Genomic DNA, 25,317 nt, shown 5'->3' with positions numbered 1-25,317 from the left:
GACAGAGGAGGGGCTTAGAACTATCAACTTGTGTATGATTTTGGCTGCAGGAAGCAATAAGGAGACAGAGGAAAGGCAACAGGACGGGACTAGGATTGTGGTCTTTACAGCAGAAGGACTTTTTCGTCCTAGTTTCTCCAGTGAGCTCCTTCACTTCTTCGCACTTGTTGTTAGAAACACGCAGCTGTTTTTGCTCGGCGTGGAACCCTGTCCAGGATCGAGCCACACAACAACACGAGGACGAGGGATCACGACAGGAATAGCAGCAAGAGTGAGGAAAATGAAAGCTGTGGTGGACTTCTGCCTGCTTCTGTCGCTGCTGCTCAGTCCCGGCGTGCTCTCCCTGTCCACACGTAAGTCGTGCGTAAAAGACGCGATCCTGCTGCGTGGTGGGGTCGTGTTGGGGTCCATTAGATCCTTTCATAGCCTTCAGAATCCAGCTGTCACTGAACAATCTTCTCGTAAAACACGCGATTTATGCTTTATATCATGGAAAGTAACTGAAACTCCGCTGCCATTAGGAATAAAATAACTCTTGAGCATCGAATCTAAACTAAAACCAGAGTGAGATATCATTCCATCTCTCAACGTTTTCTATTCAAAACTATTTATTAGAGAAACGGCCAGATCCTGTTCAGGTTTTTTAAAGACGACTGTTACAATGGCTTTAAACTATCCGATGTTTTAAAAAGTTTTTATCAAAACTAAAAAAAAACAAAAAATGTTTGTTATATTAATGAATCATTTTATTACTTTAAATTGACAAATAAAACAACAGTAATTAGAAAGGCTTTTAAATTAAAAAATAAATGTATATATTCATAATTCTCATGTTTATTACACATTGCAATGATGCCTAGTAATATAATTAAATAAATAAGTATAAAGTGAAATTATCTACTTTACACACTTGATTTGTTTATAATTGTTGTATTGAATTGTTTAATATTTCAAAAAATATTCTTGTAGGAATTTTTCTGAAAAAATATTTGATCTTTCCATTCAGACAGATAAGCTCTCATTTATTTATCATCTGTATGATACAATATTGTTGACTTGATAAAGGAATAGGGGAACCATTCAATAATGCTTAACTACTGATACAAACATAGATACATATCTATTCAATAAACTAATATATGAATTTTGAAGCCAAACATTGAGAGAGAAACTTAATTGTGTTTCATAATAGCCAAATAGAAACATGTTTAAGTACTTATAGTTATTGTCAAAAAAAACAAAAAAACTAGTGCAATTTTTTCTTGTATACCCATGTAGTAATCTTTTTATTTAGTACAAAAATGTAATTTAATTAATACCTCCATGTATCAAATGTAATATATTTATTCATATATTTAATATATTAAATTGGGATCTCCTGTTTATTTCTGCAGTCATTGATCTTAATGTTCATTTTTAAACTTTAATTTTCCCTCATTACTATTAGAAGGCAGTAGTATTTAACCCAATAAGATGATTTACAATTATTGTCAATGCTCAGTGAGAGCTAAAAACAAATACAAAATTGAGATATCTACAAGCATAAGTCACTGTGTGTGTGTCTGAGTGTAATGTACAAACATGGATTATTTTGTCTGTTGTTTATAGAACTTCATGGATACAGACACTTTATTCTTGACATAAACCAGGCCAGTTGACTCTATAACAAACTATTAAAGACTATAAGAGGCAGCAAATGTAGAAAATCACTACTGTACATTTATGTTCAGTTCAGCTAAACTTCTCTGGCGGTTCCTGATGACGACGCGTCGCCCCAAAAAACTCCCGACAGGATGACTGTCCTGACTTTAGTCCCAGAGTTGTGGTTAAGGTTTACTCAGGCGTCTTAATTGAAGTGGAGGAAGACGATTGAATCAAACAAATGACAAAGTCTGCTCATACTTATAATGACGCAGACAAAAATAATGGCTGTGCTGTCACACTCTTTATTTAACAATGTGTATTTATACTTTGTTCCTCTAAGCTTGGTTTACTTTATTTTTTGGTGGAAAAAAAGATAACTGTCTTCAGAGCCGAATCCTTATATATGTAATTTAGGGTTTGGTTTTAAAAATTCTAACATCAATCTTTCCCATTAGAATTACTGTATATCATTTTTTAGCCAGTTAAAATGGAGAATATGTGAAACATTATGGTGCAGATTGAACATTTATTTTAATGATTTATTTTGAAGGATATACTTAATTCAGGGGGAGTGTTCCTACAAAAACAAGAGCTGCTTTAATTTACAGAATTTAGAGTCAAGTTTCCGGGACGCCTCTCACCTAGGCCGAGAAAGAGTCAGGAGATAAAAGTTTTTTTGGGTTCTCAACTCCTTAATTCTTATATTTGAATACCCTTTCCCATTTATTTTCAAAGAAATACATGTAATTTTTATTGTAAACAATACAATTTTATCCATATTTCTCTTTCTGAAATAATAACAAAAACACCAAAATCTTACTAATGTAATTTCTAATTAAAACAAAAAATGTATACAAATATTTCTGAGACTGTGGTAAAACTTCTAGGTTGCTCCTGTAGTAGAGCAGCTCCATGGTTAATGTCACGTTGGGCCGACAGCTCCTGTAATTGATGAGTTCCTGGTGAAGTATATCAGTTGTATCCCAGCACAGCCACTTCTCGTCTCGGGAGGCTCCATTTCAACAAGTCTGGCCATAATTCCTTTAACACATGGAAAGTGAGGAAGCTTTACACGCCGCATCAAAACAGTGACATCATTTGGAATTCCGGGGGAATGTTCACTGGCGGCTTGATGCACAGAAACATAAATAAATCAGAGTTATGTCCGCTCCCCCCTCCCTCATGTTAAGTGGCCGGATTAGTTTTTATGGTGAGCTCACTGGCACAGAAGAGCTGTACGCCGAGGATCTCCTGTTATTCATCCTGTTAGAAAGAGCCTAATAAAAGAGACTAGTTTAGCAGGCTTAGGGAAGACAACGGGCCTTGATCATAAGCCGCCCTGCTGTTTATTACACAGCCTAATTGCTCATTACTCTTTTATTTACTGTAATAATGAACGGTGCTTCTCTATACACTCTAAACGCTGTGGTTGTCAAATTGCAGAGAAATAAAACATAAAATGTGGAATTTTTCAGTGGTTGTAAAATAGCGGACAATTATTTTTTATGCTGCTCATATTCCCACAATGCTTATAAGTCCTGTTGTGTTACATTTGACTTTATAAAAAAGTGATCTTGGTATTTGAGAATTTATACTAAAAAGAAATGAAAAGACAAAACAAGCTACTGTTTTGTCTTTGTATCCTGGAGTTAAAAATAGTTTCCTGTCGACCGGAGTTTGTACAGATGACAAATATATATTTACTCCCAAAAAAGTGATTTTTTTCTTCCGGTTATTGGATTAAATTGTACAAACATAAATTATTGATTATGTTCAATTAAAAAAGTACTTGAAGTGGTGAGTCTATCCAAAGATCGTTTTTACGTCAGAACTTCTGACAAGGATGTTTTTACCTGATTTTCAAAAATAATAATTTTTGCTCCTTGTGTGGACAGACACTGAAAATGTATTATTTAAAACATATGTACAAAATACCCAAAGAACTCAGATGTAGGACATTTTTAATTTTAGAAGTTGTTTTATTAATTTGTTTAGATGGGGATTTTGTAATTATGGAAGCCTTGACAGATGTCTAAGTGTGCTATTCGAGTAAAATACAAGTTTAAAATGAAATAAGCAATACTTAATGATTAAATGAAATATTAAATCATGAAAAAACAATAATTAAACAATTAAAGTTGTAATGATACTATTCTGATTGAACATGGAAAGGATAATGTTTTAATATATTTTCCATACGACACAAACACAAACCCAACAACACAAAAAAACAACCACTACAAACAGTAGATCAGTTTAACATTTTTGTCGTGCAATGCAGTAATCTAATAATGGATAATAATGTTTATTATGCTCCTTGTTTAGATACAAATAAAAACATGTTTTAATTATACTTTGGCATACATCATACAGAATAAAATAAATTATATATATATTTTTATTAACAACGATACTTTCTTCCAAATTATCACAAACACACACAAATATGCTATATTATTTATTTATTATATAATGGAAAAAAACCCTCAGAGGTCGAGAGTGGGAATCGAACCGGCAAAACTTCACGTTTAAAATGTTAAAACGTTTTCTATCATGTGTGACAACCATCAGGGTCACTTTTTCAAGCTCCCCTAAATCATAGTCAGAGACGACGCTTCTCTGCTACTGACTTCTACAAACATACAAAATGATCAATGTTGATGATTATTTTAAAACTAAAAAGAATAGAAATAATATAATAAGAGTAGAATAAGATAAAAGATAAATAAAAAAAAGCCAAATCGGTGTCCCAGCGCCCTCAGTGAGCCAGCCGCCACTGGTGCAATGCATGCTGGGCCTCTCAGACAGAACGCTCACTTACTTAACTATCACAGCATTATATCATTATTTCACTTTATGTTCTAATGGAGTATTAGAAACACGTTTTTTAGTTATACTGTCTTTAAAAAACCCAAATACCACTATTAGTAACTTAAAAGTCATAATATCTGGGTTCCCAGTGTAGCCTTGTGTTTGTCGCAATCCACAGTGGTTACGATGTAAGTTAAGGATTAAACTCAACTTAAGTCAAACCAGATGTCGATCCCACCTGTGAAGGATGTTAACGAGCACCAGCTACACTTGTTCATTTGGTTCTTACTCAGTCAGGATTAAGTTCTGGCATCGCTCTTTACATTTCCTCCCAGCTGCGTTGGCAACACGGATTTTTTCCACCGTGTTGTCTACAGGCTTTAGAGGGACATATCTCTTTTCTGACACCATAAGTAGAGAAAGATAAACATCACAACTTTGATCACTTGACATTGTAGCTTTTCATTTTCATATTTAGTTTAATCATTTACAGATGGAACTAAAATATCGAGTTGAACATATGTTTTTACATGCAGTCATGGGGCTTAATAGTACTCAGTACATCCTCTTCCAAACATTCTGATGTATATTTGATTATATAAAGTAAATAGCAGGTTCTTTGAGATATTCTTTTATTTCGCGGAAATAAAAACGATGATGGTTGATGTAGGGTTGGCCATGAACGAAACGAAAACAAGAGATTTAAACTGTCCGAAATGTTCCTGATAGTGATCAAATCACAAACACTGGAACCAATGTTTTCATTCTGCTTCTCTCAGAGTCCTGGATAATAAAGAATAATGTTGCTGCAGTCGAAACGCTCCCTTCATTCATCACAACATTTTATTTGAAGGATGAAACATTGTTGAAGTATGGATGAGTGTGGCGTTAACAGATCACCTTGTATTAGGGATTTTATGAGTCTTTTGAAACCATCCATTTTTTTGTTTTTGATCGTTTTTGATGATTTTATCAACTGAAGCGCCCACCAGGGTCTTATATAACTTGTAAAGCTCCTAAAAGGAATGATTTGAAAAGTTCAAAGTGTTAATCTGGATATGAGCTTCTCTGGGATCAGCAAGATAAATAAGTCCACACCTCATCCTACAGGATTTAGAGGATCTGCTGCTAATGTCTTGGTGCCAGAAGGAATTGTGAGAGAGCTTGTGGATTCCTTGCCTTTGGGGGTCATAGTAGTTTGGGATAACATCCAAATTGTTGGTTTAAGGTCATTATTGGACTGTTTTTTCACTGGGTAGCAGCAGGAAGTTATATTTGAAGGAGCAAAAGAAGCTGCTAGAGGTAGTGAATCAATGCTGGAAAAAGAGCAGATGCTGAACCATTTGTCTAGCACATATCCAAATAAAGATGGTTTGATCTGTCATAAGAAATTGATTTATGCTGTCACCCCTTTAACTCTTGTGTTTTCTCTGAGTCAGGGTGACCCGGGGGCCTCAAGATGAACGACCTCCCTGGTTTCCAGAAATTCATATGCAGTGGTGGAGGCCGTTCATCTTGAGGCGGAGACGACACAAGGGATTGCCTCTGCGCCTTCGGGTCACCTTGACCCTAAGCTAACACGACAAGTCATCACTATTTGCTCCTGACGACACTTTAGAAAAGTAGCTTGGGAATTATTTGAACAATGTTGGGTGATGCTGAGTTACTTGAAAATCCAAATAAACACAAAAAAGATTTTCCTGAACAGTGCACAGTGTGTGTACCTTGCTGTGCTTTGAGGTAGCTATAACATAAACACAAGAAAGACAAAAAAACTGTCATGAATGTCCTAAAGGTGTCCTCAAAAGTACAGATAAAGTTAACCTGGCATTGTCCCTTATTTATTTATTTCAGATGTCGCCATCATCTACCCTCAAGATCCAGTTCTGCGTATGGGGTCTAACCTGACCGCCAGCTGTTGGGTTCACCCTGAACATGGTGTACACGCAAGCGCTCTGTTCTGGACTCTGAACGGCCAGCAGCTTTCCAGTTCTTTATACAGAGTTCTGAGTCCAACCAACCTGAGCGTGACACTGGTTGGACTGAACGCCTCTCGACAGAAGTCAGGAGACAACCTAGTGTGTCATAATCATAAGGGCCACATCTTGGCTGGCTCCTGCCTATATGTTGGAAGTAAGTATGTTCTTGCCTCTTTGAATTTGTTTATTGACAAATAATGAGCAAAAGTTTCAGGATTGTGATTGATTTCTGTTGTGTTTGTTGCTGAATTCAAAAGCTTTAGTTAACAGTGATCATTGTAGCTCTTTAAATTAGATATGGATGTATGGATGTATATGTATGGATGGAGGGATGGAGGGATGGATGTGTGGATGTGTGGATGTATGGATGGAGGGATGGATGGATGGAGGGATGGAAGGATGGAGGGATGGAGGGATGGATGGATTGATGTGTGGATGTATGGATGTGTGGATGGATGGATGGATGGATGGATGGATTGATGGATGGATGGATGGATGGAGGGAGGGATGGATGTATGGATGGATGGATGGAGGGATGGATGGATTGATGTGTGGATGGATGGATGGATGGATGGATGGATGGATGGATGGATGGATGGAGGGATGGATGTGTGGATGCATGGATGTGTGGATGGATGGATGGAGGGATAGATGGATGGATGTGCGGATGTATGGATGTCTGGATGGATGGATGGAGGGGTGGACGGATGTATGAATGGATGGATGGATGGATGGAGGGATGGATGGATGGATGGATGGATGGATGGATGGATGTGTGGATGGATGGATGGATGGATGTGCGGATGTGCGGATGTATGGATGCCTGGACTGATGGATGGATGGATGGATTGATGGATGGATGTTTGTATTAACACAAATAATTGCAGAAGACATGTCAATTAGACATTTAAAAAGCTATAACTTTACTTTGATAAAGTAACTTTTTAAGGCCCACTTTGTGGACAAATAACAAGCGGGAATCCAATATCTGTTATTTTTGTTCCAATGGCATGATGAGCTACTAGAACAGACGTAAGAGGAGTGGAACGGAAGTGGGAGCATACAGAAACAACAAGGAAGTAGTGGGCAGATAGTCGAGTGTCCCTACACACTTGTAGCTGTATTTTATGTTTAGTGCTCCAGGCCCGTAAGAGGCCTCCCCAAGTGTGTGTGTCACTGGGAGATGGTCCGACTGCCTGTGTGGTCTATTACTCGCACTATCACTCATAGGGCACGGGTCTGACACACACACATGTTTGTACTTCTGCTTACGAGCACCGGCATCAACACACAAGTCTTCTTACGAGTCCCAGGTTGGTTATTTTTACTGTCAATTCTATCCTGAGCACTAAAAACCAAGCCCTAAATCCACCTCCACTCAAATATGTGTCGTAAAAACAAGCCTGACTTAGCGCTTTACTAGATCTCATTGTGAATGTCCTGCAGCTTTTTACTAAAAAAACAACAACCTCCAGTTCTCAATGAGATGACGCTGGTGCCATTCATTATAACATTTTAAATACCACTCTTTTGTTCACTAAAGTACCGTGAAAACGTGAACCATGGACCTGAACTTAACATTTCAAATGTTCTTTTCTAAGCACCAGGCTACGACTTATTTTATCTCCTTAATGTCTGTCTCAGGTTGGATGCTCACATATCGACGAAGATTTGTTCACTTTCTAATCAGCTGGTCCCCCTCCAGCCTGCTCCTGTAGGACTTGTACAAAGGGTAGATAAAGTCTCCCTGATTATTAAAAAACATAAATGATTAAGAAATGGATGAAAACTACTGACCTTTACATCAGGTCACAGGAAAGGGTGATTCATAGATGACAGAAGACCTCATGGGAATTCAATTATGTCTGATTTTGATGAAATTCAGAACATATAAATTAGTTAATACATAATAAATATACCAATATTTCAGCTTTTATTGTAAATTGGAAGGGAGCAAAAGGTCAATTGAAAAAGGCTATTGATACCATATTTAGTACGTATTTAACAACAATAAAGTTCCTGTTTTTTAAATCCAAACTTTCTTCTCGGTCTAAATCATCCAACAAATCTGTATCTGTTTCAATTATAAATGGATCACTTGAAAGAAACCTTTTTAAAAAGCCCCACTTTGATCTAGCAGAGTACCTACATCCCAGTCTTACAAGCACATTCATTACACACACTAGGACGGCTCCTAATCTGTGTGTGACTCCGGTGTTCAGGACTGCTTGTTCTGAGAGAGAATGTTGGCAGGGATTCCACATCTGAGCTAAAACTTAAAAGAGGCTGGAGAGAAAAAAGCTCACCATTTTTGGAGGGACATATGCCTGGAGGGGGTGAATTACATCTGAAGTAATGACCGGAGAGAACTTTGTACCTTTATTGACCCTTTCTTCTACAGTCATCCCTCCATCACTAATCTCTTCCCTCTCCTCGTCTCTCCCAGTGCCGCCGGAGAAGCCGGTCAATCTGACCTGCTGGTCCAGGAACACTAAAGACCTGACTTGCAGCTGGAGGCCAGGAGGAAGAGGAGAGACCAACATCAGCACAAAGTATACTCTGAAGTACAAGCTCAGGTATTTAACTTCATTCAACAAGACTTATTGGCTGATGCGAGTGACAGCAGGAATTTGAAGCAGTGATGGATGAAGAGAAAAGCTGCTTTTTCTTCACTAAAAAAAAGTTGCATTGTGATATTTAAGCAGTGCAAGATATGAGTCGAACATTAATCATACAATTTAAAGGTAATATATCAGTGATATAGCATGTGACCTTTTCCTTCATACATTGATGGTGGAACCAATTCATCACTGTGACAGTATAATGAGGTCCACTGCAGTCCTGAGGAAGCAGTAAAACACTGGACGTGTTCTTAACAAGAGCAGGATTTTCTTTTATGTTAGACAGCAGATTTGTTAGCTAACACACTGTAGCAGCTTTGCTGATTCCTACAATATGTCATGTTGTTTTTGGTCACTCAAGCCTCCTTCGCTATCACACATTTTACTTAATGTTCTTCTCAGTGTCGATCTCAAGACCAGTCGTGGTCTCTGTCTTGACTTGGTCTCAGGTTCTCTCCACCTTGCAATTGTAGTCTTGAAGAATAATGGGCTGTTATTTTTTTCAACATGCCACGACAGAATCAATTGGCAGAGCAGAATTTTGACTCCAATAGAATGCTTATGTTCTTCAACTATGTGTGTATAGTGTGTGTATTGGTCTTGGTCTGGAAATTATATGGTCTTGGTTTTGGTCTTCGACACTCTCCGGTATTGGTAGTGTCTTGGTCCTGAATTCAATTTTCAAAAACACAAGAAAAAACACAAATTAAAAATCCAAGCTAAAAAAACTGTTAAATAAAATAAAATTAGATGACATTTCAGACTGAAAAGAGCATTTTAAGTTCTTTAAAAAGTAGGTGTGACATTTCTTATCTAATTAATAGATTTGAATTTTGGATTCATTTAAATTAAATAGCATTTAGTTAAATCTACTTATATATTTCATTTTGCACAAACAAACACATTATTGTTATATTTATTAAACACATTTAACAAGTAACTAAAAGGTTTATCAAAACCCCATTACTGTGACAAACTCACTTACAAAAGCGGTGATCTTGTTTTATTTACAAATTATGGACAGTTCTCAAAACATTTAAATATTTTCTATGCAAACTATAATAGAATATTAATAAGTAATACATTTTTATACTTCGATTTGACAAAATGTTGCCAACATTAACAAATTCTATTTGTAATTTTTTCAACAAAATCTATTGAAAAATCCATTTTAGTTTAAACATCTGAAAAAACCCCAACATTTTTTAATATAGTTAAAGCTGTAGGACACTAAACAGAAGTGTTATTGACAGACAAACTCCATTTTATACCTTTAAATGACGTTTGTACAAGTATGAATAAATTCTGTTCCCGCCTCCCTTCAGATGGTATGGCAAAGAGAAGGAGTGTGAGATCTACACTCACGCGCAGCCGTACTCCTGCAGCATCACCAGAGACTTGCACCTCTTCACGCCCTACGAGATCTGGGTGGAGGCGTCCAATCAGCTGGGCCGGGCCACCTCTGATGTCATCACCCTGGACATCCTAGACGTGGGTGAGTTCAAGAGGATAGGATTGTTGACCCCTCCTCCCTGCTAGCTTAGATCCGCCCGGGGAGGACAACAGCACAATAGCTGGGCGACGTAAAAGGTTGTGACCCAGAAAGTTGAAACTACCTGAAACAGATTTCAATAAATCCTTTCAAACAATACAAACGTAAGACAAGGTGATGGTCATTGCAAATAAAATTACAGATATTGTTTGGAAAACGGATAAAAAAAAAGAAAAAAAAGAACATACTGGACATACTTCCCTGGTGAGACTGTTATGAATTTAAGAACACATGTGGTTGAACTGATTCTTTCAATCATCATTTGATAAATGCCACTCTTAGTATGTGTTTAATCTTATTAAAAAAAGAATCATTCTGAGCGGATGTCTTAGAACAGAGTACGCAGGCTTACATTCAAATGTATTTATTGTATATATTTTTCATTAGGGTCATTTCATATTTGTTTAGGGTTAGAGTTAAGGTCAAGGCATGTTAGTGCTTTGGTGTTTAAAACAGCATAAATGGTGCTCGGTTTGACACAAATGGTCGACAAATTTTCTTTTTGTTTGTTGTATTTTTTGGAAGCACAGAGTCTAGTTTCAGCAGTAAAAGATGAAAAGGATTTACATCTCCATGAGGGGAGTTCAATCCAGTTTGCTAGCTGATGCTTACTAGTGCTGCTTTTCTGCAGCTGGATTTCTGTTTCCTATTTCCTAGAGCTGAAGAGACGACAGAAGCTGTTCATACCTCATTAAATGGAAGTTCTAATGTTGGCCATTAAATCAAATGAATTATTAGAATGGCGATGGCTGCTGATCTTGCCTCAGGAAACATGCATATATATGGTGGTTCCTCTTTTTAAGAAAGTATATTATAGTTTCCTCTCAGCCTCCATGACAAGGTCTATTCAGGGGTCCTGGAAAGGAGGGTCTATCGGATAGCAATGTGGTTTTCGTTCGGGTTGTGAACCCGTTTGCCTTCAGCAGGATCCAGTTTGCCCAACCTTCTTACATGTGTTATGTGGATCTAACGAAGGCACTTAACCGTGGTCCTGGGTTGCTCTGGGAATATGTTGGATCAGATACCCTGATAAGAGCCGTCTGGTCTTTGTGCGACCGGTGTCAGACCTGGGTCTGCCTAACCCATAGCAAGTCAGACTTGTTTCAGGTGTCAGTTCGAAAAATTCTCCAGGGCTGCCATTGTCAACTTTTATGGACAGAATTTCTAGACGTAGCCATGGCGGAAGGGGGGAGTCCAGTCCGGTGTGCTTAGGATTGTGTCACTACTTTTAGCTGATGACGTGGACCTATTGGCTTCAACAGACCTTGACCTTGAATTCTTGCTGGTTTGCAACGATTTGACAAACGTGGCTGGGATGAAAAGCAGGACATCCAAATCAGATACCATGGTTCTCTGTTGAAATATGGCGGGGAGCCTTCTCCGAGGTTGGAGATAGGATCCTGTCCCAAGTGGAGTAGTATCAAAAGGTGCAACGATCACTGCATTGTGGTAAAAAGAGAGCTAAGCTAAAAGGCAGAACTTGCTGTATACCGGTCGATCTATTCTATAATAGTTTGTAGAGACAAGATTGTGGGTACAAGTGGCAAAGTACAAGTGGTCATTTGGGAGAGGTTTGAAGTAGAGCAGCTGCTGAGGAGTCATTTAAGGTCTCTTGGGTATCTGATAAAGAGAGACTATGTCTAGCCTGGGAACGCCTCGAGGTCCCCCGGGAAGAGCTAGACAATGTAGCCGGGGAGAGAAAAGTCTTTCAGCTGTGTGCTGTAGTACCTCCACATCAATGGATAAAACATGATTCATGGAGTTACAAATCTCTTTTATTTTACACCACTGGAATTTTTATCTGTTCTTCTCAAGACAATTCGTGGCCTCTGTCTCCATCTCATCCAATTTTGGGACAGCAATAGTAGTCCTGAAGGAATAGTAGTACTTGAATGAATTGACTCCAATGACAAAATAACTCCTGAAAAAGTTAAAATATCAGAAACTTATACTGGCTAAATGAGGATTTTCTTATTGTAATTCTTGGCCTCTTCACTAACTGTGATAAAAGGATTATTAATTTCATAATACAATACAAAATGTAGCATGTAAGTAAGAAAAAGAACGTGAAAAAGTTGAAATATTTGTTTTACAATCACACAGACACAAGACATTTTTAATTTTCATATAGTTGAAATTGTTTTTTCCCCAAAGAAAATCAAAATTACAGTTTAATGTTGAATAAAATTGTATAGCATGAGCTACACAATAAATCAGGTCGTAACAGTGTGTGATGATGGCCATATTCACTCCCGTCCACCGCTCGAACAGTAATCACGAGCAGCTGGACTCGAGCATTGAGGAGTAGAGGAGGGTGGACTGGCTTTATTTACCATCTTTCCTTTACGTCATGCACCTTTGACCTCTACAAGCAAAAGAATATTGGCCAACAGTCTAATTGTGTAGCTGCTGCTGTACATTCTTCACATGACAGGATGTTGGAATCCCTCAATTATTATTCAAACCACATTATAACTGAGCTCATAATTAATGGGAAAATAATTATTTGCTGCACCTCCAGGCATGAATACAGGGATGCGAACGATCGACTAGAAATCCCTCGTTGAACCAGAGAACCTTTGCTCTGTAATTAAAGTAAAAGTGTGAGAGTCACTGTAATAGGCTTGTTTTTATCAACCCATTAAGACCCACTGTCAAACATCCACTCAAGCAACGCGTCCACAATTATTAACTGTAATCACCTTTTTTTCCACTTGGCTGCGATACTTGCTCTGAATGCCAGAGTGATTTTTCTTGGATGGTTGTTCGCCCTGCTTTTGGCTGCTGCGCCTCTAGCTTGTTTTTGTTATTTACAGAAAGAATTCAGCACAATACGACTGTGTTAAATAGCTGTAGAATATGTCAAGTCTGCTTTTTATCCAACATTTTCACATCTTGAAGTCATTCAAAATTATTTTTAGAGTGTGAAATAAAAGTCTTTATATACTTTTCTGATTTTATTATACAGTTGGGACTCTAAATTTACACAAATCAATTAAAAGATGTATAATTATTTCCTCTTATTGATAAGGTATTTTTAGCTAGAGTGGTATGAATAAACAGTCTGTGAAATCTTTTCACTTAGACTTTAACTCAGAAAACATGAAAAAACACTGCCAAACTAGCATTTTAACTTAAATAAAATTGATAAACAACCTTCGCTGCTGCTTGGTATAAAAATACTTTCTTGTTTTTCTTGCCAAAGGATCATTAAAGGATTAAACAATTTCATCAATTATTGTTATAAATTAACAACTTGCAAAAAACTGAATATTCTTCATATAGGACATGATTTTTTAAAAATTAATCCACAATAATTATTCTTATTAGCTTTGCGTTATTGTGCTTTAACGTTCACCGGAGCAATTGTTTCAGTTTCAGTTTATTTAAAAGGACAATGTGAACCAAGTGTGTCAGGATTTCTTCACTGATGGGGAAGTTGAAGCTGGTTTATATTGACATCACATGAAAGCACATCCACTTATTACATCATGAAGGTGTTTCAGGATATTGCATAGTGCAACCCAAGATCTACATTTTACTTCAATTATAAAGGTTTTTATTTATTTATTTAGTGTTCGAATTAAACAAAACCAACTGTGGATGATATAAGAAAAACATATAAATCAGAGAAAAATAGGGAAAAATGCAATGATCAATTATATACATTTTATTTAAGAAAGGATATAACATCTATTTTTCTCTAAAAAAATGTTCATTGTTCTTTTTTAAATACTAATAATAACAACAGAAAATAGAGGTACAAAATTCTTACATCAAATAACTTATTAATGGATAAGAAGATACAATTGCGATGAGTATAATTTCTACACTATCAGTTTAATTTTGCCCTCATGATAAATGCATAAATACAGTGATAGATCTTAAATAGCAACAGAAAACCCCAAATGCTACTCCTTTCGAACACCCCAGCAACCAGCTCCAAAAATGAAGTTCACTGTTCTTTTTTTTGTGTATGTAACTATTAGCTCTTCTTTTTCCAAATTATTGCCAGAGCCCATATATAACCAGTCAGCAATCATTATAATAGGTTAACATTGAAAATATGAATAAGATTCTAAACTATTTTTACATTAATTGTCAGTATTGTAAAAACAACACAATAATTGTATATATTTTTGTGCAATACAGTATACAATAGAATACATGAAATAGATAGACGGGAAATAAAATGAATTATTAAAAATAAAAAAAGACTCTTACATTAAAGTGGGCATATAAAAATAAAATAACTGAAGAGTTCATGATCAGTCTCATCTCATTCTGAACCCTAAAGGACCAGGTTTAGATTGGGGCAGCATTTCTGTCTATTCAGTCCAAGCGATGTGTTCGCGGTCCTGATGTGTTTTCCCACGATATGTTTGTGTGTGTTTTAGCAGGTTTCTGCCTCTTAGGCTATATAGAAATCTGGCAACCTACTGGACGAAAATGAGAGAGTGTTACGTTTACACCAGAATTGATGTGTTTCACAGCAACATTCATCAGGAAAAATACACTTCGTTCAGTTCACGTTCGTCCAAAATATGAAGTACCTAGTAGAAGTAGCAACACTCAGTTTCACGGCCTGATAAAATCTGTAAAATTAAATAAAAAAGTTTGTGTTTGACTAATTTTTCACAGACCAATTTTACTGAAAGATAAAATCTTATTTAAAAACCAAACACTTTCCTTTCACACAGAAATAATCAATAGAACAAAAATTATATAAAGAGCCTTTTCTTTCCGCGCAAGATGGTTACATACGCCTCACAAACCGGTACCGGTTTCTAGACCAGGGGTGGGCAATTAAAATTCTTCAAGGGCCACATTAAATTCTGTGAACGTTGTTAGGGGCCGTCGAGCAAAAAGAAAGATGAGAAAATCCCTAAAAAAAAAGGACATTCGTCATTAGGCCGTGACATTTATTAAGCTAAATAAGCTTACATTTTATTCCTGTGTATATGAGTTTTTTCAACTAACTTTAAAAACATATTTTGAGGCATTAATATATACTAAAAAACATTACACACAAAAAGGAGGGAAAAAGTAAATCAGTGTTGTAATGTGAAAATGTAAATGAATAATAAATACAAAATACAGTTTTTAATGCATTAGAACCATTTGTACACGATCATACTTACAACACTGACATTACAAGGGCCGCATAAATACAGTCAAAGGGCCGCATGTGGCCCCCGGGCCGCACTATGCCCGGGTCTGTTCTAGACCAATGGTTTGGAACCAACGATCCACACGACCCGTGGTCAGCTGGTGAGCACTGGAGGGTTTAAGCAAACAGACTGAGCATGAATTCCCTCGAACAGACTCCCTCTGACACTTGCATGCACTCACCTGCACACAGTTAGAAACGCCCTTTTCTTTTGATGAGTTCATCTTCTCTTTACTCATGCCCACTGGACACAAACACTTCTGAAGAGCCTTTCAAAATCCCCTTTTAATGCAGCTCTGGAATGCTAGTGTCTGCAAACTAATCCTGCCTCTGAGCCGCCTGTGGACCCCCGTCCCTGCTGGAGGTGAAGAAAGAAATAAATATCGGATTTGTTGAGAGATCTGTTCACGTCTGGAGGTCCAGGAGACTCACGACTCAGGAAGCGTCCATCAGCTCCTCGAATGTATGCACACACCTGTCCACACACCCCGAGGGCAGGGTCGTGCCTGGTAACAGTATAGAGGCAGAGGCGGGTCCCGGTGTAGGCGTTTACCGGACTTGTTTCGTTCAGGTTTCCCTGGGCCGGGCCTACTCCCTCACGCGGTTTCCACAGCAGATGGTGAATCACAGCAACCACACGTGCGTCAGCGTTCTGAGTCACACAGTTGGGTCATCGTTTACGAAGGTGAGGTGGAAACACCTCCAGATTCCTGCGTGTCAGGGGGAACCCTCTAAACAATGAGGCCAGACCGAACACGTACTCGTCTCCCTCTGGCAGGATCGTGTTTTGGGAAATGACATCACATACAAAAAAAGGGAAAAGGTCTAACCTCAAGGTTATCTCAAGTTATATCATCTTTTATTTTGTGACGGCTTGAAATATCTGAGGCGCAAGATGTTTATTTATTTCAATTAAAATACAGTTAATTATTTAGGGCACTCTGATGACAAGTTACAAAAAATTCAGTTAAAAAAAGATATAAAAGTATTAGTAAGATAATTATGTTTGTAATAAGTAAAACAAATCATAAATTGAAATTCTCTTGGTTCTAAAAATGATAAATGAATGATGTGGGAAAATGAGATATACAAGAGTCATTATGACTTGTTAGTTGTTTACTGACGTGCAGTTTTAAATAAATCAGATTTGATTTTGATTGTATTTAATAAAGTTTGTCTCTTGGAACAAGACGATCTTTCAAATAAAACAGCAGCTTGAAAAACATGTCCAACAATAGTTAAATCTGAGACTCAAAACAAGATGTCAGGATTGTTTTAATTTTACATTTTCAAGATGCACCAACAATCAAGTTTTTTGCTGATTTTGCCTTATCTTAAATTAAAAAAATGCTCTGCCATGTTTAGAGTTAAAATCAGCTTTATTTGGACTGTGAATGTCTGAACAGTAAATTGTTTCACATTGTAGTGTAACTAGTAATATTTATTTAAAAGACAGTACGGCTGTTAGAATATATTTGCAGTTTCTTCACTTCATGACAAATCAGAGCAACAGTCCTGACATACTTGAAAGAACAATCCATATTTAACTAGAGACAGCTAGAAGGTTGCTGGTTCAATTCCAGCTTGAGGCAAACTGTGACCTTTCTGTGTGGAGTTTGTATGTTATCCCAATGCTTTTGTAGTTTACTCAGGTGACTACAGTTGTCCAACATACAAATAATCTGAAAATTCTCTGTAGGTTTGAGTTCATGTATGAGTGCTTATGGTGTCTGTGTGCCTTGCCAGAGGCCGGGAACTTTTCCAGGATGTCCGCTGCCTCGTGCCCTGAGCTGCTGTCATAGACTTAAACCTGACCCTCACAAGGGATTAAGTGATATAAATTGAATTAAACAAAGAAGATTATAATCCATTTTTATTGAACATCAAATACACATTTCTAGATTTAAAGTGATAAGTCACCCAAAATACAAACTTCACTCATTTTCTACTCGGCCCCAAGTCGATTTAGAGTGGGGATTATTTTCAGAGTACTCTGTTAATTTTTAGAGTTATAGACAAAAATGTTGGTTCATTTTAATGTAGTGACTGGAGCTCATTTGTCTTCGTCTTTATCTTTGTAACGTCCATCTTGTATGGAAGCCTAGACAACTTAAACAAGATTATATATTAAATAATAACAAGTGATGAAGACAGGAAGTACTCTAGGTAAATATGTCAAGCGCTTCCATTTGACTGTTTACGTGGGAATCGCTCACAATATTTACCTAGAGTACTTCCTGTCTGTGTGGGATGTTGGCCTTCAAGCTAGCCTAGCACCGCATAAGTCACCTTAAAACAAGCTTACAGGCTTGTTCAAGTTTTTCAACAAGTGGATGTATTTAAGTGTTTCTTTTTAAACGAAGATGAAGACGAAGACAACTTAACTCCAGTCGTAACATTAAAATTGACGTACATTTTTGTCCATAACTGGATGGATTACGTTACGAATGAGGGTGAGTAGAAAAATGATTTAAGTGTGAATTTTGGGTGAACTATCACTTTAAGATACAGCAGACTTCCTGTTTTTGTCAATGGTTTTTTCAAAGTAAGAGATCAGATCCAGAACTTAATACAACTATCACTACAGGTGAATACACTGTCCATGTGTCAACTCTTGCTCTCTTAATATTATTTACCAAATATCTCTCATTCACAGCAATTCCCAGAATCCTATGTTTATTTATCAAGGATGGCATCATGAAGACAATTCTAGTTTTTCTCCGGAGCCATCTTTAATGTCCAATACAAATAATGGTAACAATAATCCTCTGTTGCGCGGTGTTTGTTTGTCGAGAGGTAATTGTTGTCAGCTGAAGACGACCACTCTCACAATCCAACCCACTAGCTTTCGTTTGTTACGCCACCGCCGCCATTTTAGCTTGAGTTGCTTTGTTGACATTGCAGCCGTGACCTTAAGATGGAGAAGAAGCCCCCGAGCGGTGAGGTTTTTCAATCATGGCTCAAAAATGATAATCAGGCCCACATGTCCACCAGAAGTTAATCACCGAGTTCTGAGGATGGAAATAAACCTTTTAATGGGTGTAATAAATTAAATTCCGCTCATTAAAATGTTTTGAGATTCAGTTGTGATCCTTTCATTGGAGCCACACTGTCGGTCAGACGCTTGTTCCTAATACATTTCATAATTACTAGTAGTAGTTACGGCTTTTATCGCCTTGACGTTTTGGCAACAGAAGCTTATTTTAAAACAAAATGTTGGATTCTTGGGTCTAAGTAGCATTAATAATTTCAAACATTATTGTTTCAAGCAGTACGGATGGGAATCTTTCACAATTTGATTTCAGTTTGGAAAAAGGATTATATTTAAAAATCCAATTCCGCTTCATAAATTGATACAAGGAATAGTAGTTTAATTGCATTGGCTGGCAACTTTGTATGCAGAGTGAGAGTGTCTATATTTTTAAAATACATGTTGATGTTTGTAATTTACATTTTTTTTCAATTGGAAATGAAAGCAAAATATTGCACAGTGCGATAATTAGCTGGAGTGACTGAACTTCCTTCACCTTTGTGTGGCACGCTGAGACAGGGAAACATGAATTGAAAAGAGAAATATATAAATATACAGGTATTTATGATTAAAAAAAAATTGATTCGAGATCATCATCATAATAATGATCCTTCGCTGTGATTGGATGCTGCGCAACATGATAGAAGTAGCCAATATTTTTATTGAAATAAATGTAGCTTTCAAATTTGTTGTTTTGTCTGTTTTCTCTCACGCTCCAAAGTTTTTGGGAGTCGTCGACAGTTCCTACTGTGTAGTTTACTTTTTTTTATCACCAGTTTAGGGTTAGTCTGGCGACTCCGTGCATAATGTAAAACATAGTAACTAATGGCACGTGTCTGGTTTCCATGGAAGACGTTTCCTCTCCCTGCATAGATCAATAAACATTTTTGTAATGTGTGGAGTTACTTTTTCAACTCCTCGCTAGACTGAAATGTTGTGGTCGTCTTGATCTGTCCCAGAAGGCTTGAGTTTGACACTGATGTCTTATAATAACTTTACGTCTTTTGACTTGAAATTTGGGTCCAAAATAGACCATATAGTGACATCCATGACATGACACGTCTTTGAGCAGACACTGCTTGTAATAGTTAGAAAATCTGGTGTTACATGAACGTCTTACATCGGCAGGAAGAAGGAAAGACCCAAGACTACGTTAAACAATCACAAAGACCAGAATAAAGATTTTTAAAACCAAAGTGTATGCAAGGCTCAGTCAATAAAATGTTAAAAGGAAATATTGAATATTTACCTAATATCTAATATAATTAAGGAAAACCAGATGGTTTTTAAGGCTCATGGGTATTATTATTATTATTAATGATTAAATATGGTTATTTAAGATGAGTACAAGGAAGCCATCGTCATTTTTTATAATTTATAGCTTACCAGGATTGTACTCTGGCTTTTTCAGGTGGTCATGTGTTTATTTTGTCTTGTCTTTTGTCTTTGTCTACTCAATTGTAGAATTAAATGTACATCGCAAAATAAGTTTGATAAATGATGTGAAAATAAATACAATTTTAATTATAATACAAATATAAAAAAGGATAAATGTATAACACAATAGGTTATTTGTATTCTTTAAACTTTAGAATTTGTATTTTATCGCCAGAGAAAACCTGAAATAGCGATGATAGAGTAAATGTAAATCAATATTTATAAAACTGAACCCACTGGTGATATAGTGTTTAGCACTGAAGCATTATTATTCTATGTTGATAAAAAATATATATATTTATCCACTTATTATAATTATTTTTATTGCCATTATTAGTGAAGTTTTCCACCAATTATTAATTTGCTTGGATAAAGTTATGCGACATTAAATATTAACTTAAACAAAAATAAACATAAATTCCATCGATCCAAATATATTTCCTAACTCTAAATTGAATGTATGTTTCTAAGATTGAACGCATGTTTACGTCACAAACTACAAATATGATCTGCTGATCATTAAAAAGATAAGATGCCATTGATCATTCGAGACATAAATATTTTAAACTACGATCAAATCAATTTTAAATGTAACAGTTTTCCACATGAAATGAACAACTAACATTTGTGTGTTCATGCATTTATGTCAATACTTCAGTGGCAGTTATTCAACTGAAAGAACAACTCAATGTTGTCTGCAGTGGAAAAGAGGGTCCAGATAACTGACCTTTGACCTTTGCTTTCCACAGTGACCACAGACCCTCCCGCAGGCGTCACTGTTAGCCGCGTGGGTCAGTTGGAAGACCAGCTGAGCGTCCGCTGGGAGGCTCCTCCAGCCCTCAAAGACTACCTTTTCCAGGCCAAGTACCAGATCCGGTACAGACTCGAGGACAGCCAGGACTGGAAGGTAAAGCCCCGATGAAGACGTGAACCCCCTCACACTAACAAGGCACGGCTCGGTCCGGCAGCTGGTTCTCATCCCGGCGCTGTAATCACCTCTAATCTGCTCTGATTGAGGCCTCCTCCGCCAGTTGGGCCACTCAAAGAACCTTCAGCACTCATAAATCTCTGGTTCCGAACGAGCCCCAGCCACTGTTTACCTCCGCTCACACTTTTAATGAATAAAAAATATTAAGAAAACCTCGGACATCTCCGCTTCCCAGGACTCGCTGAAGTCCTCTGGGTGGACGTGAAGCTCCCCTAATTAAACAAGAACGACTAGAAGCGGGAGACGAACCATCGAGGAGCTTCAGAAGTTTGAAAACGTACACCATTCCGGCTCTAATCATGAGGTCATGCTGAGGAATGGAGGGATATGTCGTAGCTGTTAATGTCTTCAACATGTCCTGTAAAGAGCGTTAACGTCTGCCCCGTGTCACATCATTAGCACTGCGTCGTCTTCTCCTCCCACCGCTGCGTTTACACACTAGAGGAAACTTACCAAACTATTCACCGCTTCTGTGTGTGTGCGCTTCTTCTGGGTAGAATAATCCTTTGCAGATTCACCCAGAAGGTGTGTGTACATTTAAACGTTGTGTAAACATTTCGGATGGTGAAGCAGCTAAACAGAGTTGTGATGTGCATGTTTCCGTCTGTGGATGGTTTGTGGTCGCTTTTTTTTTGGTTCCGCGGTGGGACCTCCTGCGCTCAACTCTGCTGTGTTTTGTTGGTCGTCGCGTAGGTGATGGACGACGTCGGGAATCAAACGTCCTGCAGGCTGGCGGGTCTGAGGCCCGGGACGGTGTATTTTGTCCAGGTAGGTTGTGTAGGTTGTGTAGGTTGTGTGTCGTGGCGCGGAAAGAATGCGAGAGGTAAAAATTGAGATCTGTTTCAGGTCCGCTGTAATCCTGTAGGCATCTTCGGCTCTCGCAAGGCTGGGATCTGGAGCGAGTGGAGTCATCCCACCGCTGCTTCCACGCCACACAGTGGTGAGAACACACACACACACACACACACACACACACACACTTGGAGCGTATTAGTGGATTTACTTGACCGAGAAATTATTTTGTAAGGATAACAATTTCCTGAACATTTAAACATTGAGATGTCTCTTGGTCGCATCTGGTAAAAATAAAAATAAAATAGAGAAAAAAAAGGTGTTTGTGGTATCCCTTGTGTTGTTTCTTGGGCCTTTCAGGTCACCTTGACCCAGAGATAAAACAAAGGTGAAGACATTGAGATGGCTTGTGGTCTCATCTGGTAAAGAAAAGAAAATCCACATATTTCTTTTAAGAACCTTTCACGTTTTACCTAAAACTTCTTCTCTAAATTGTTCATGTATTTATTTCTGACATTGATTTAGTATCAAAATGTCAATTATTGTATTTAATATAGTTTAAAAAAATTGCAATATTTTAAAATATATACTGTTTACTTTCTGCCATAAGAAAATGAATGTAATTCAATTATATATATTAACATATACTGTATGTCTGGATCATAAATATTATTTTTTCAGTTTCAATTAATTATTCTTTATTTAATAGTTTGAATTTATGTTAATGTATATTATTTTATTTTATTTTATTCATCTCTTTTTATTTTTTCTTCATATTATTTCATTTTTATTTTCTGTAATGCCACCACAACAAATCTCTGATTCTGATATAATATTTTTATTATGATACTTAATACTTATGTTAGTCGTATACATCTCCCTCATTTATCGAGCATATTCAAGCTATTCTATGTGTAATAACATTTCTTATTGTATGGTTTATGGTGAAGGTGACAGATTTGATTATTTTCAATCATTTCTTTTGAGCACTTGAAAAACAGATGTTTCATTTGAAATCGTAGATTTATATTAAATATAATATGATGAACATCACAGTTTTTAAAAAAGGAAAAAAATGTGAAAAGTTACAGGAATTTTGTAGAATTAAATGAATGTGTTTAAAAAAAGTTTTTTAATGATATATTTAAGGAGTTAAATTAAAAGAAAAAGTATTTTGGTGAAAAATAAAATAGCAATATTCTTCCACTCTTAAAACAACATATCTCAACACCATTTAACTTCCCACCTCCTCTCTTCCGTCTCGACAGAGCGGCTGATGTCGGGCTCCTGCGACTCCAAGTCCAGCGGAGATTCAAACTCCACGCTGCGGCGGGAGCTGAAGCAGTTCTTCGGCTGGGTGAGGAAGCACGCCTACGGCTGCAGCAGCATGTCCATGAAGCTGTACGACCAGTGGAGAGTGCTGATGCAGAAGTCGCACAAAACACGCAACCAGGTAGGTAAGCATCACCCCTGCTAGAAAACACACACACACTCCTCAGATGCCTCCACTTAACGTGTGACGTCTCGTGTTTCAGGTTCTCGAAGAGGATAAGTCCTAGCACACGCTACAACATGACCGACCAAAGAACTGTGTGAGTGTGTTATTTTTCAAGAAATATAAAGACTATTTGTGGGACACTTGGAATGACATCCACAACGGTGGGAGCTCCGCCTTCATGAGCACAGACTTCTGAAATAAAAAAAAAAGAGATTTAATGGACACAGAAACCAGGAGGACTTTTCTGCTCGTTGACCTGGTCCCGCACTGCCTCGAGGAGTGTTGAAGAACCTGTCCGTCTCACCGGTGGACTCAAAGCACCATCTAGAGGCCAATCCGTATCAGTGGACTCGTAACCTGTTTTCTCTCACGCTCCGGTGTTCAAGCGACACATGTCAACATCAGTATTTCTCAGCAAAAGACGACCCGGTTCTCACCCAGACGCAAGTGACTGATACGTGCCACCGCTTTTATTTTTGTACTGTATTGTAACAACATATTTAAAAATCTTTATGTTTGTCTCTTAAGTTATGTTAAGATATATTAATGACTGATGTTCCTCAAATGTTATTGTTGTTTTTGTTGTTGCTGTTCCAGAAAATTACCCTTAAATATCCACCGTTTTCAAATGAAACATGTTTCCTTTTGCTTTATTTATTCAGGGTCTGTATTATTTCAGGACTGGAATTTAAAAAAAAAGCAGAGATGATCAATTTGGTTAAAATAAAGTTGATGGCAATCCAATAAATGATGTATAAGAAATGTTAGAAACTCAGAATTAGGATAATTATAGACATTATTATTACAAACAAATAAGTTATATTAAATTCCGGGGGTTAATTAAAGTAAGATAAATAAAGTCAACACAGCAATGAACCCTGCAAAGTAAGTTGTCGACTTGTCAAGTGTATTTAGAGTGAAGGAAGATGATGAAGGAGAATTGTGAATTATATAATGAATTACAATGAAAGCATCAGAAGCGGACGACAGGAGAACAAGGCATGTGTTGGATGTTCCTCTGATGCAGCAAGAGGTCTGTTTGTTGAGCTTGGCTCTGGTCGCTGGCTGCAGTTGGTCCTCTTCATCAAGAAAACGATGACCCTCCATCAGTCTTGACCTTCTTTATGTCACTTTTCTAGTATTGTTCAGCTGAGGTAGAAAGAGTGACTCCAACAATCATTGCCCTACAATGAAAATATTAAACTAATGTCCAAAGTGTAAAACTGTAACTGATTAATACATGATAATATATATCACTTAAACATGCATTCAAACTATTACAGTTTCTTGCTATAGTGTGGGAAATAATAATGATTGTCTGATGAAGCTTCATGAAGCATTGCCTTTATTTTCAGAGTCTACTAGATGGCAGTCTCTGCACTATTTTTCTTTGTTTTGAACAACTGTTCTAATGAAACGTCACATCATTTTAAAACTGATGGCGCCACCTACTGACTTCTTAACAACATGACACTGCTTCATGAAGCTTCATCACTAATAATTACCACTAGCATGCACCCCAAATAAACATATATTCACCATAATAACAACATCAACTAAAAAATAAATAATAATAATTTGATGAGCTGAATATTTTAAAAACTAATAAGTTGATTGACAATTGTAAGCTATTGATCTACACATTGCCAAGATGTAAAAAATGTAAATCAAATTTGTACAAGTCAAGTAACTAAACCCTAAAAATGAAAATAGAAATGTACCTTAAATAAACAAAATGGTTTATACTGTATTTATTGTAATTCCAGACCAATGTAAACAGCAAAAATAGCAAAA

At 37.1% G+C, this 25,317-nt stretch overlaps 1 protein-coding gene across 3 annotated transcripts; it reads left to right on the top strand.

Annotated features, from left to right (window-relative positions):
- Window positions 1-24,170, top strand: crlf1a (cytokine receptor-like factor 1a). 3 transcript variants are annotated; one of them, XM_087779718.1, is made up of 9 exons: window positions 1-353; window positions 6,310-6,588; window positions 8,881-9,010; window positions 10,381-10,550; window positions 20,995-21,152; window positions 21,927-22,001; window positions 22,080-22,173; window positions 23,294-23,478; window positions 23,561-24,170. In XM_087779718.1, exons 1-9 carry the CDS (start codon window positions 35-37, stop codon window positions 23,582-23,584), a joined length of 1,434 nt encoding a protein of 477 aa, XP_087635844.1. In that variant the 5' UTR covers window positions 1-34; the 3' UTR covers window positions 23,585-24,170. The 3 variants fall into 3 exon arrangements, with proteins under 3 accessions (XP_087635844.1, XP_087635845.1, XP_087635846.1); XM_087779719.1 differs by having other exon boundaries at window positions 23,294-23,482; XM_087779720.1 differs by lacking the exons at window positions 1-353; window positions 6,310-6,588 and adding an exon at window positions 7,637-7,747.
- The last annotated feature ends 1,147 nt before the right edge of the window (window positions 24,171-25,317 follow it).

The sequence above is a fragment of the Callionymus lyra genome, chromosome 18 (assembly GCF_982586985.1).
Source record: "Callionymus lyra chromosome 18, fCalLyr1.hap1.1, whole genome shotgun sequence".
Classification (NCBI taxonomy): domain Eukaryota; kingdom Metazoa; phylum Chordata; class Actinopteri; order Syngnathiformes; family Callionymidae; genus Callionymus; species Callionymus lyra.
Note: the sequence above shows the minus strand (reverse complement) of the source record. Positions and strands in the feature narration are given on the sequence as shown.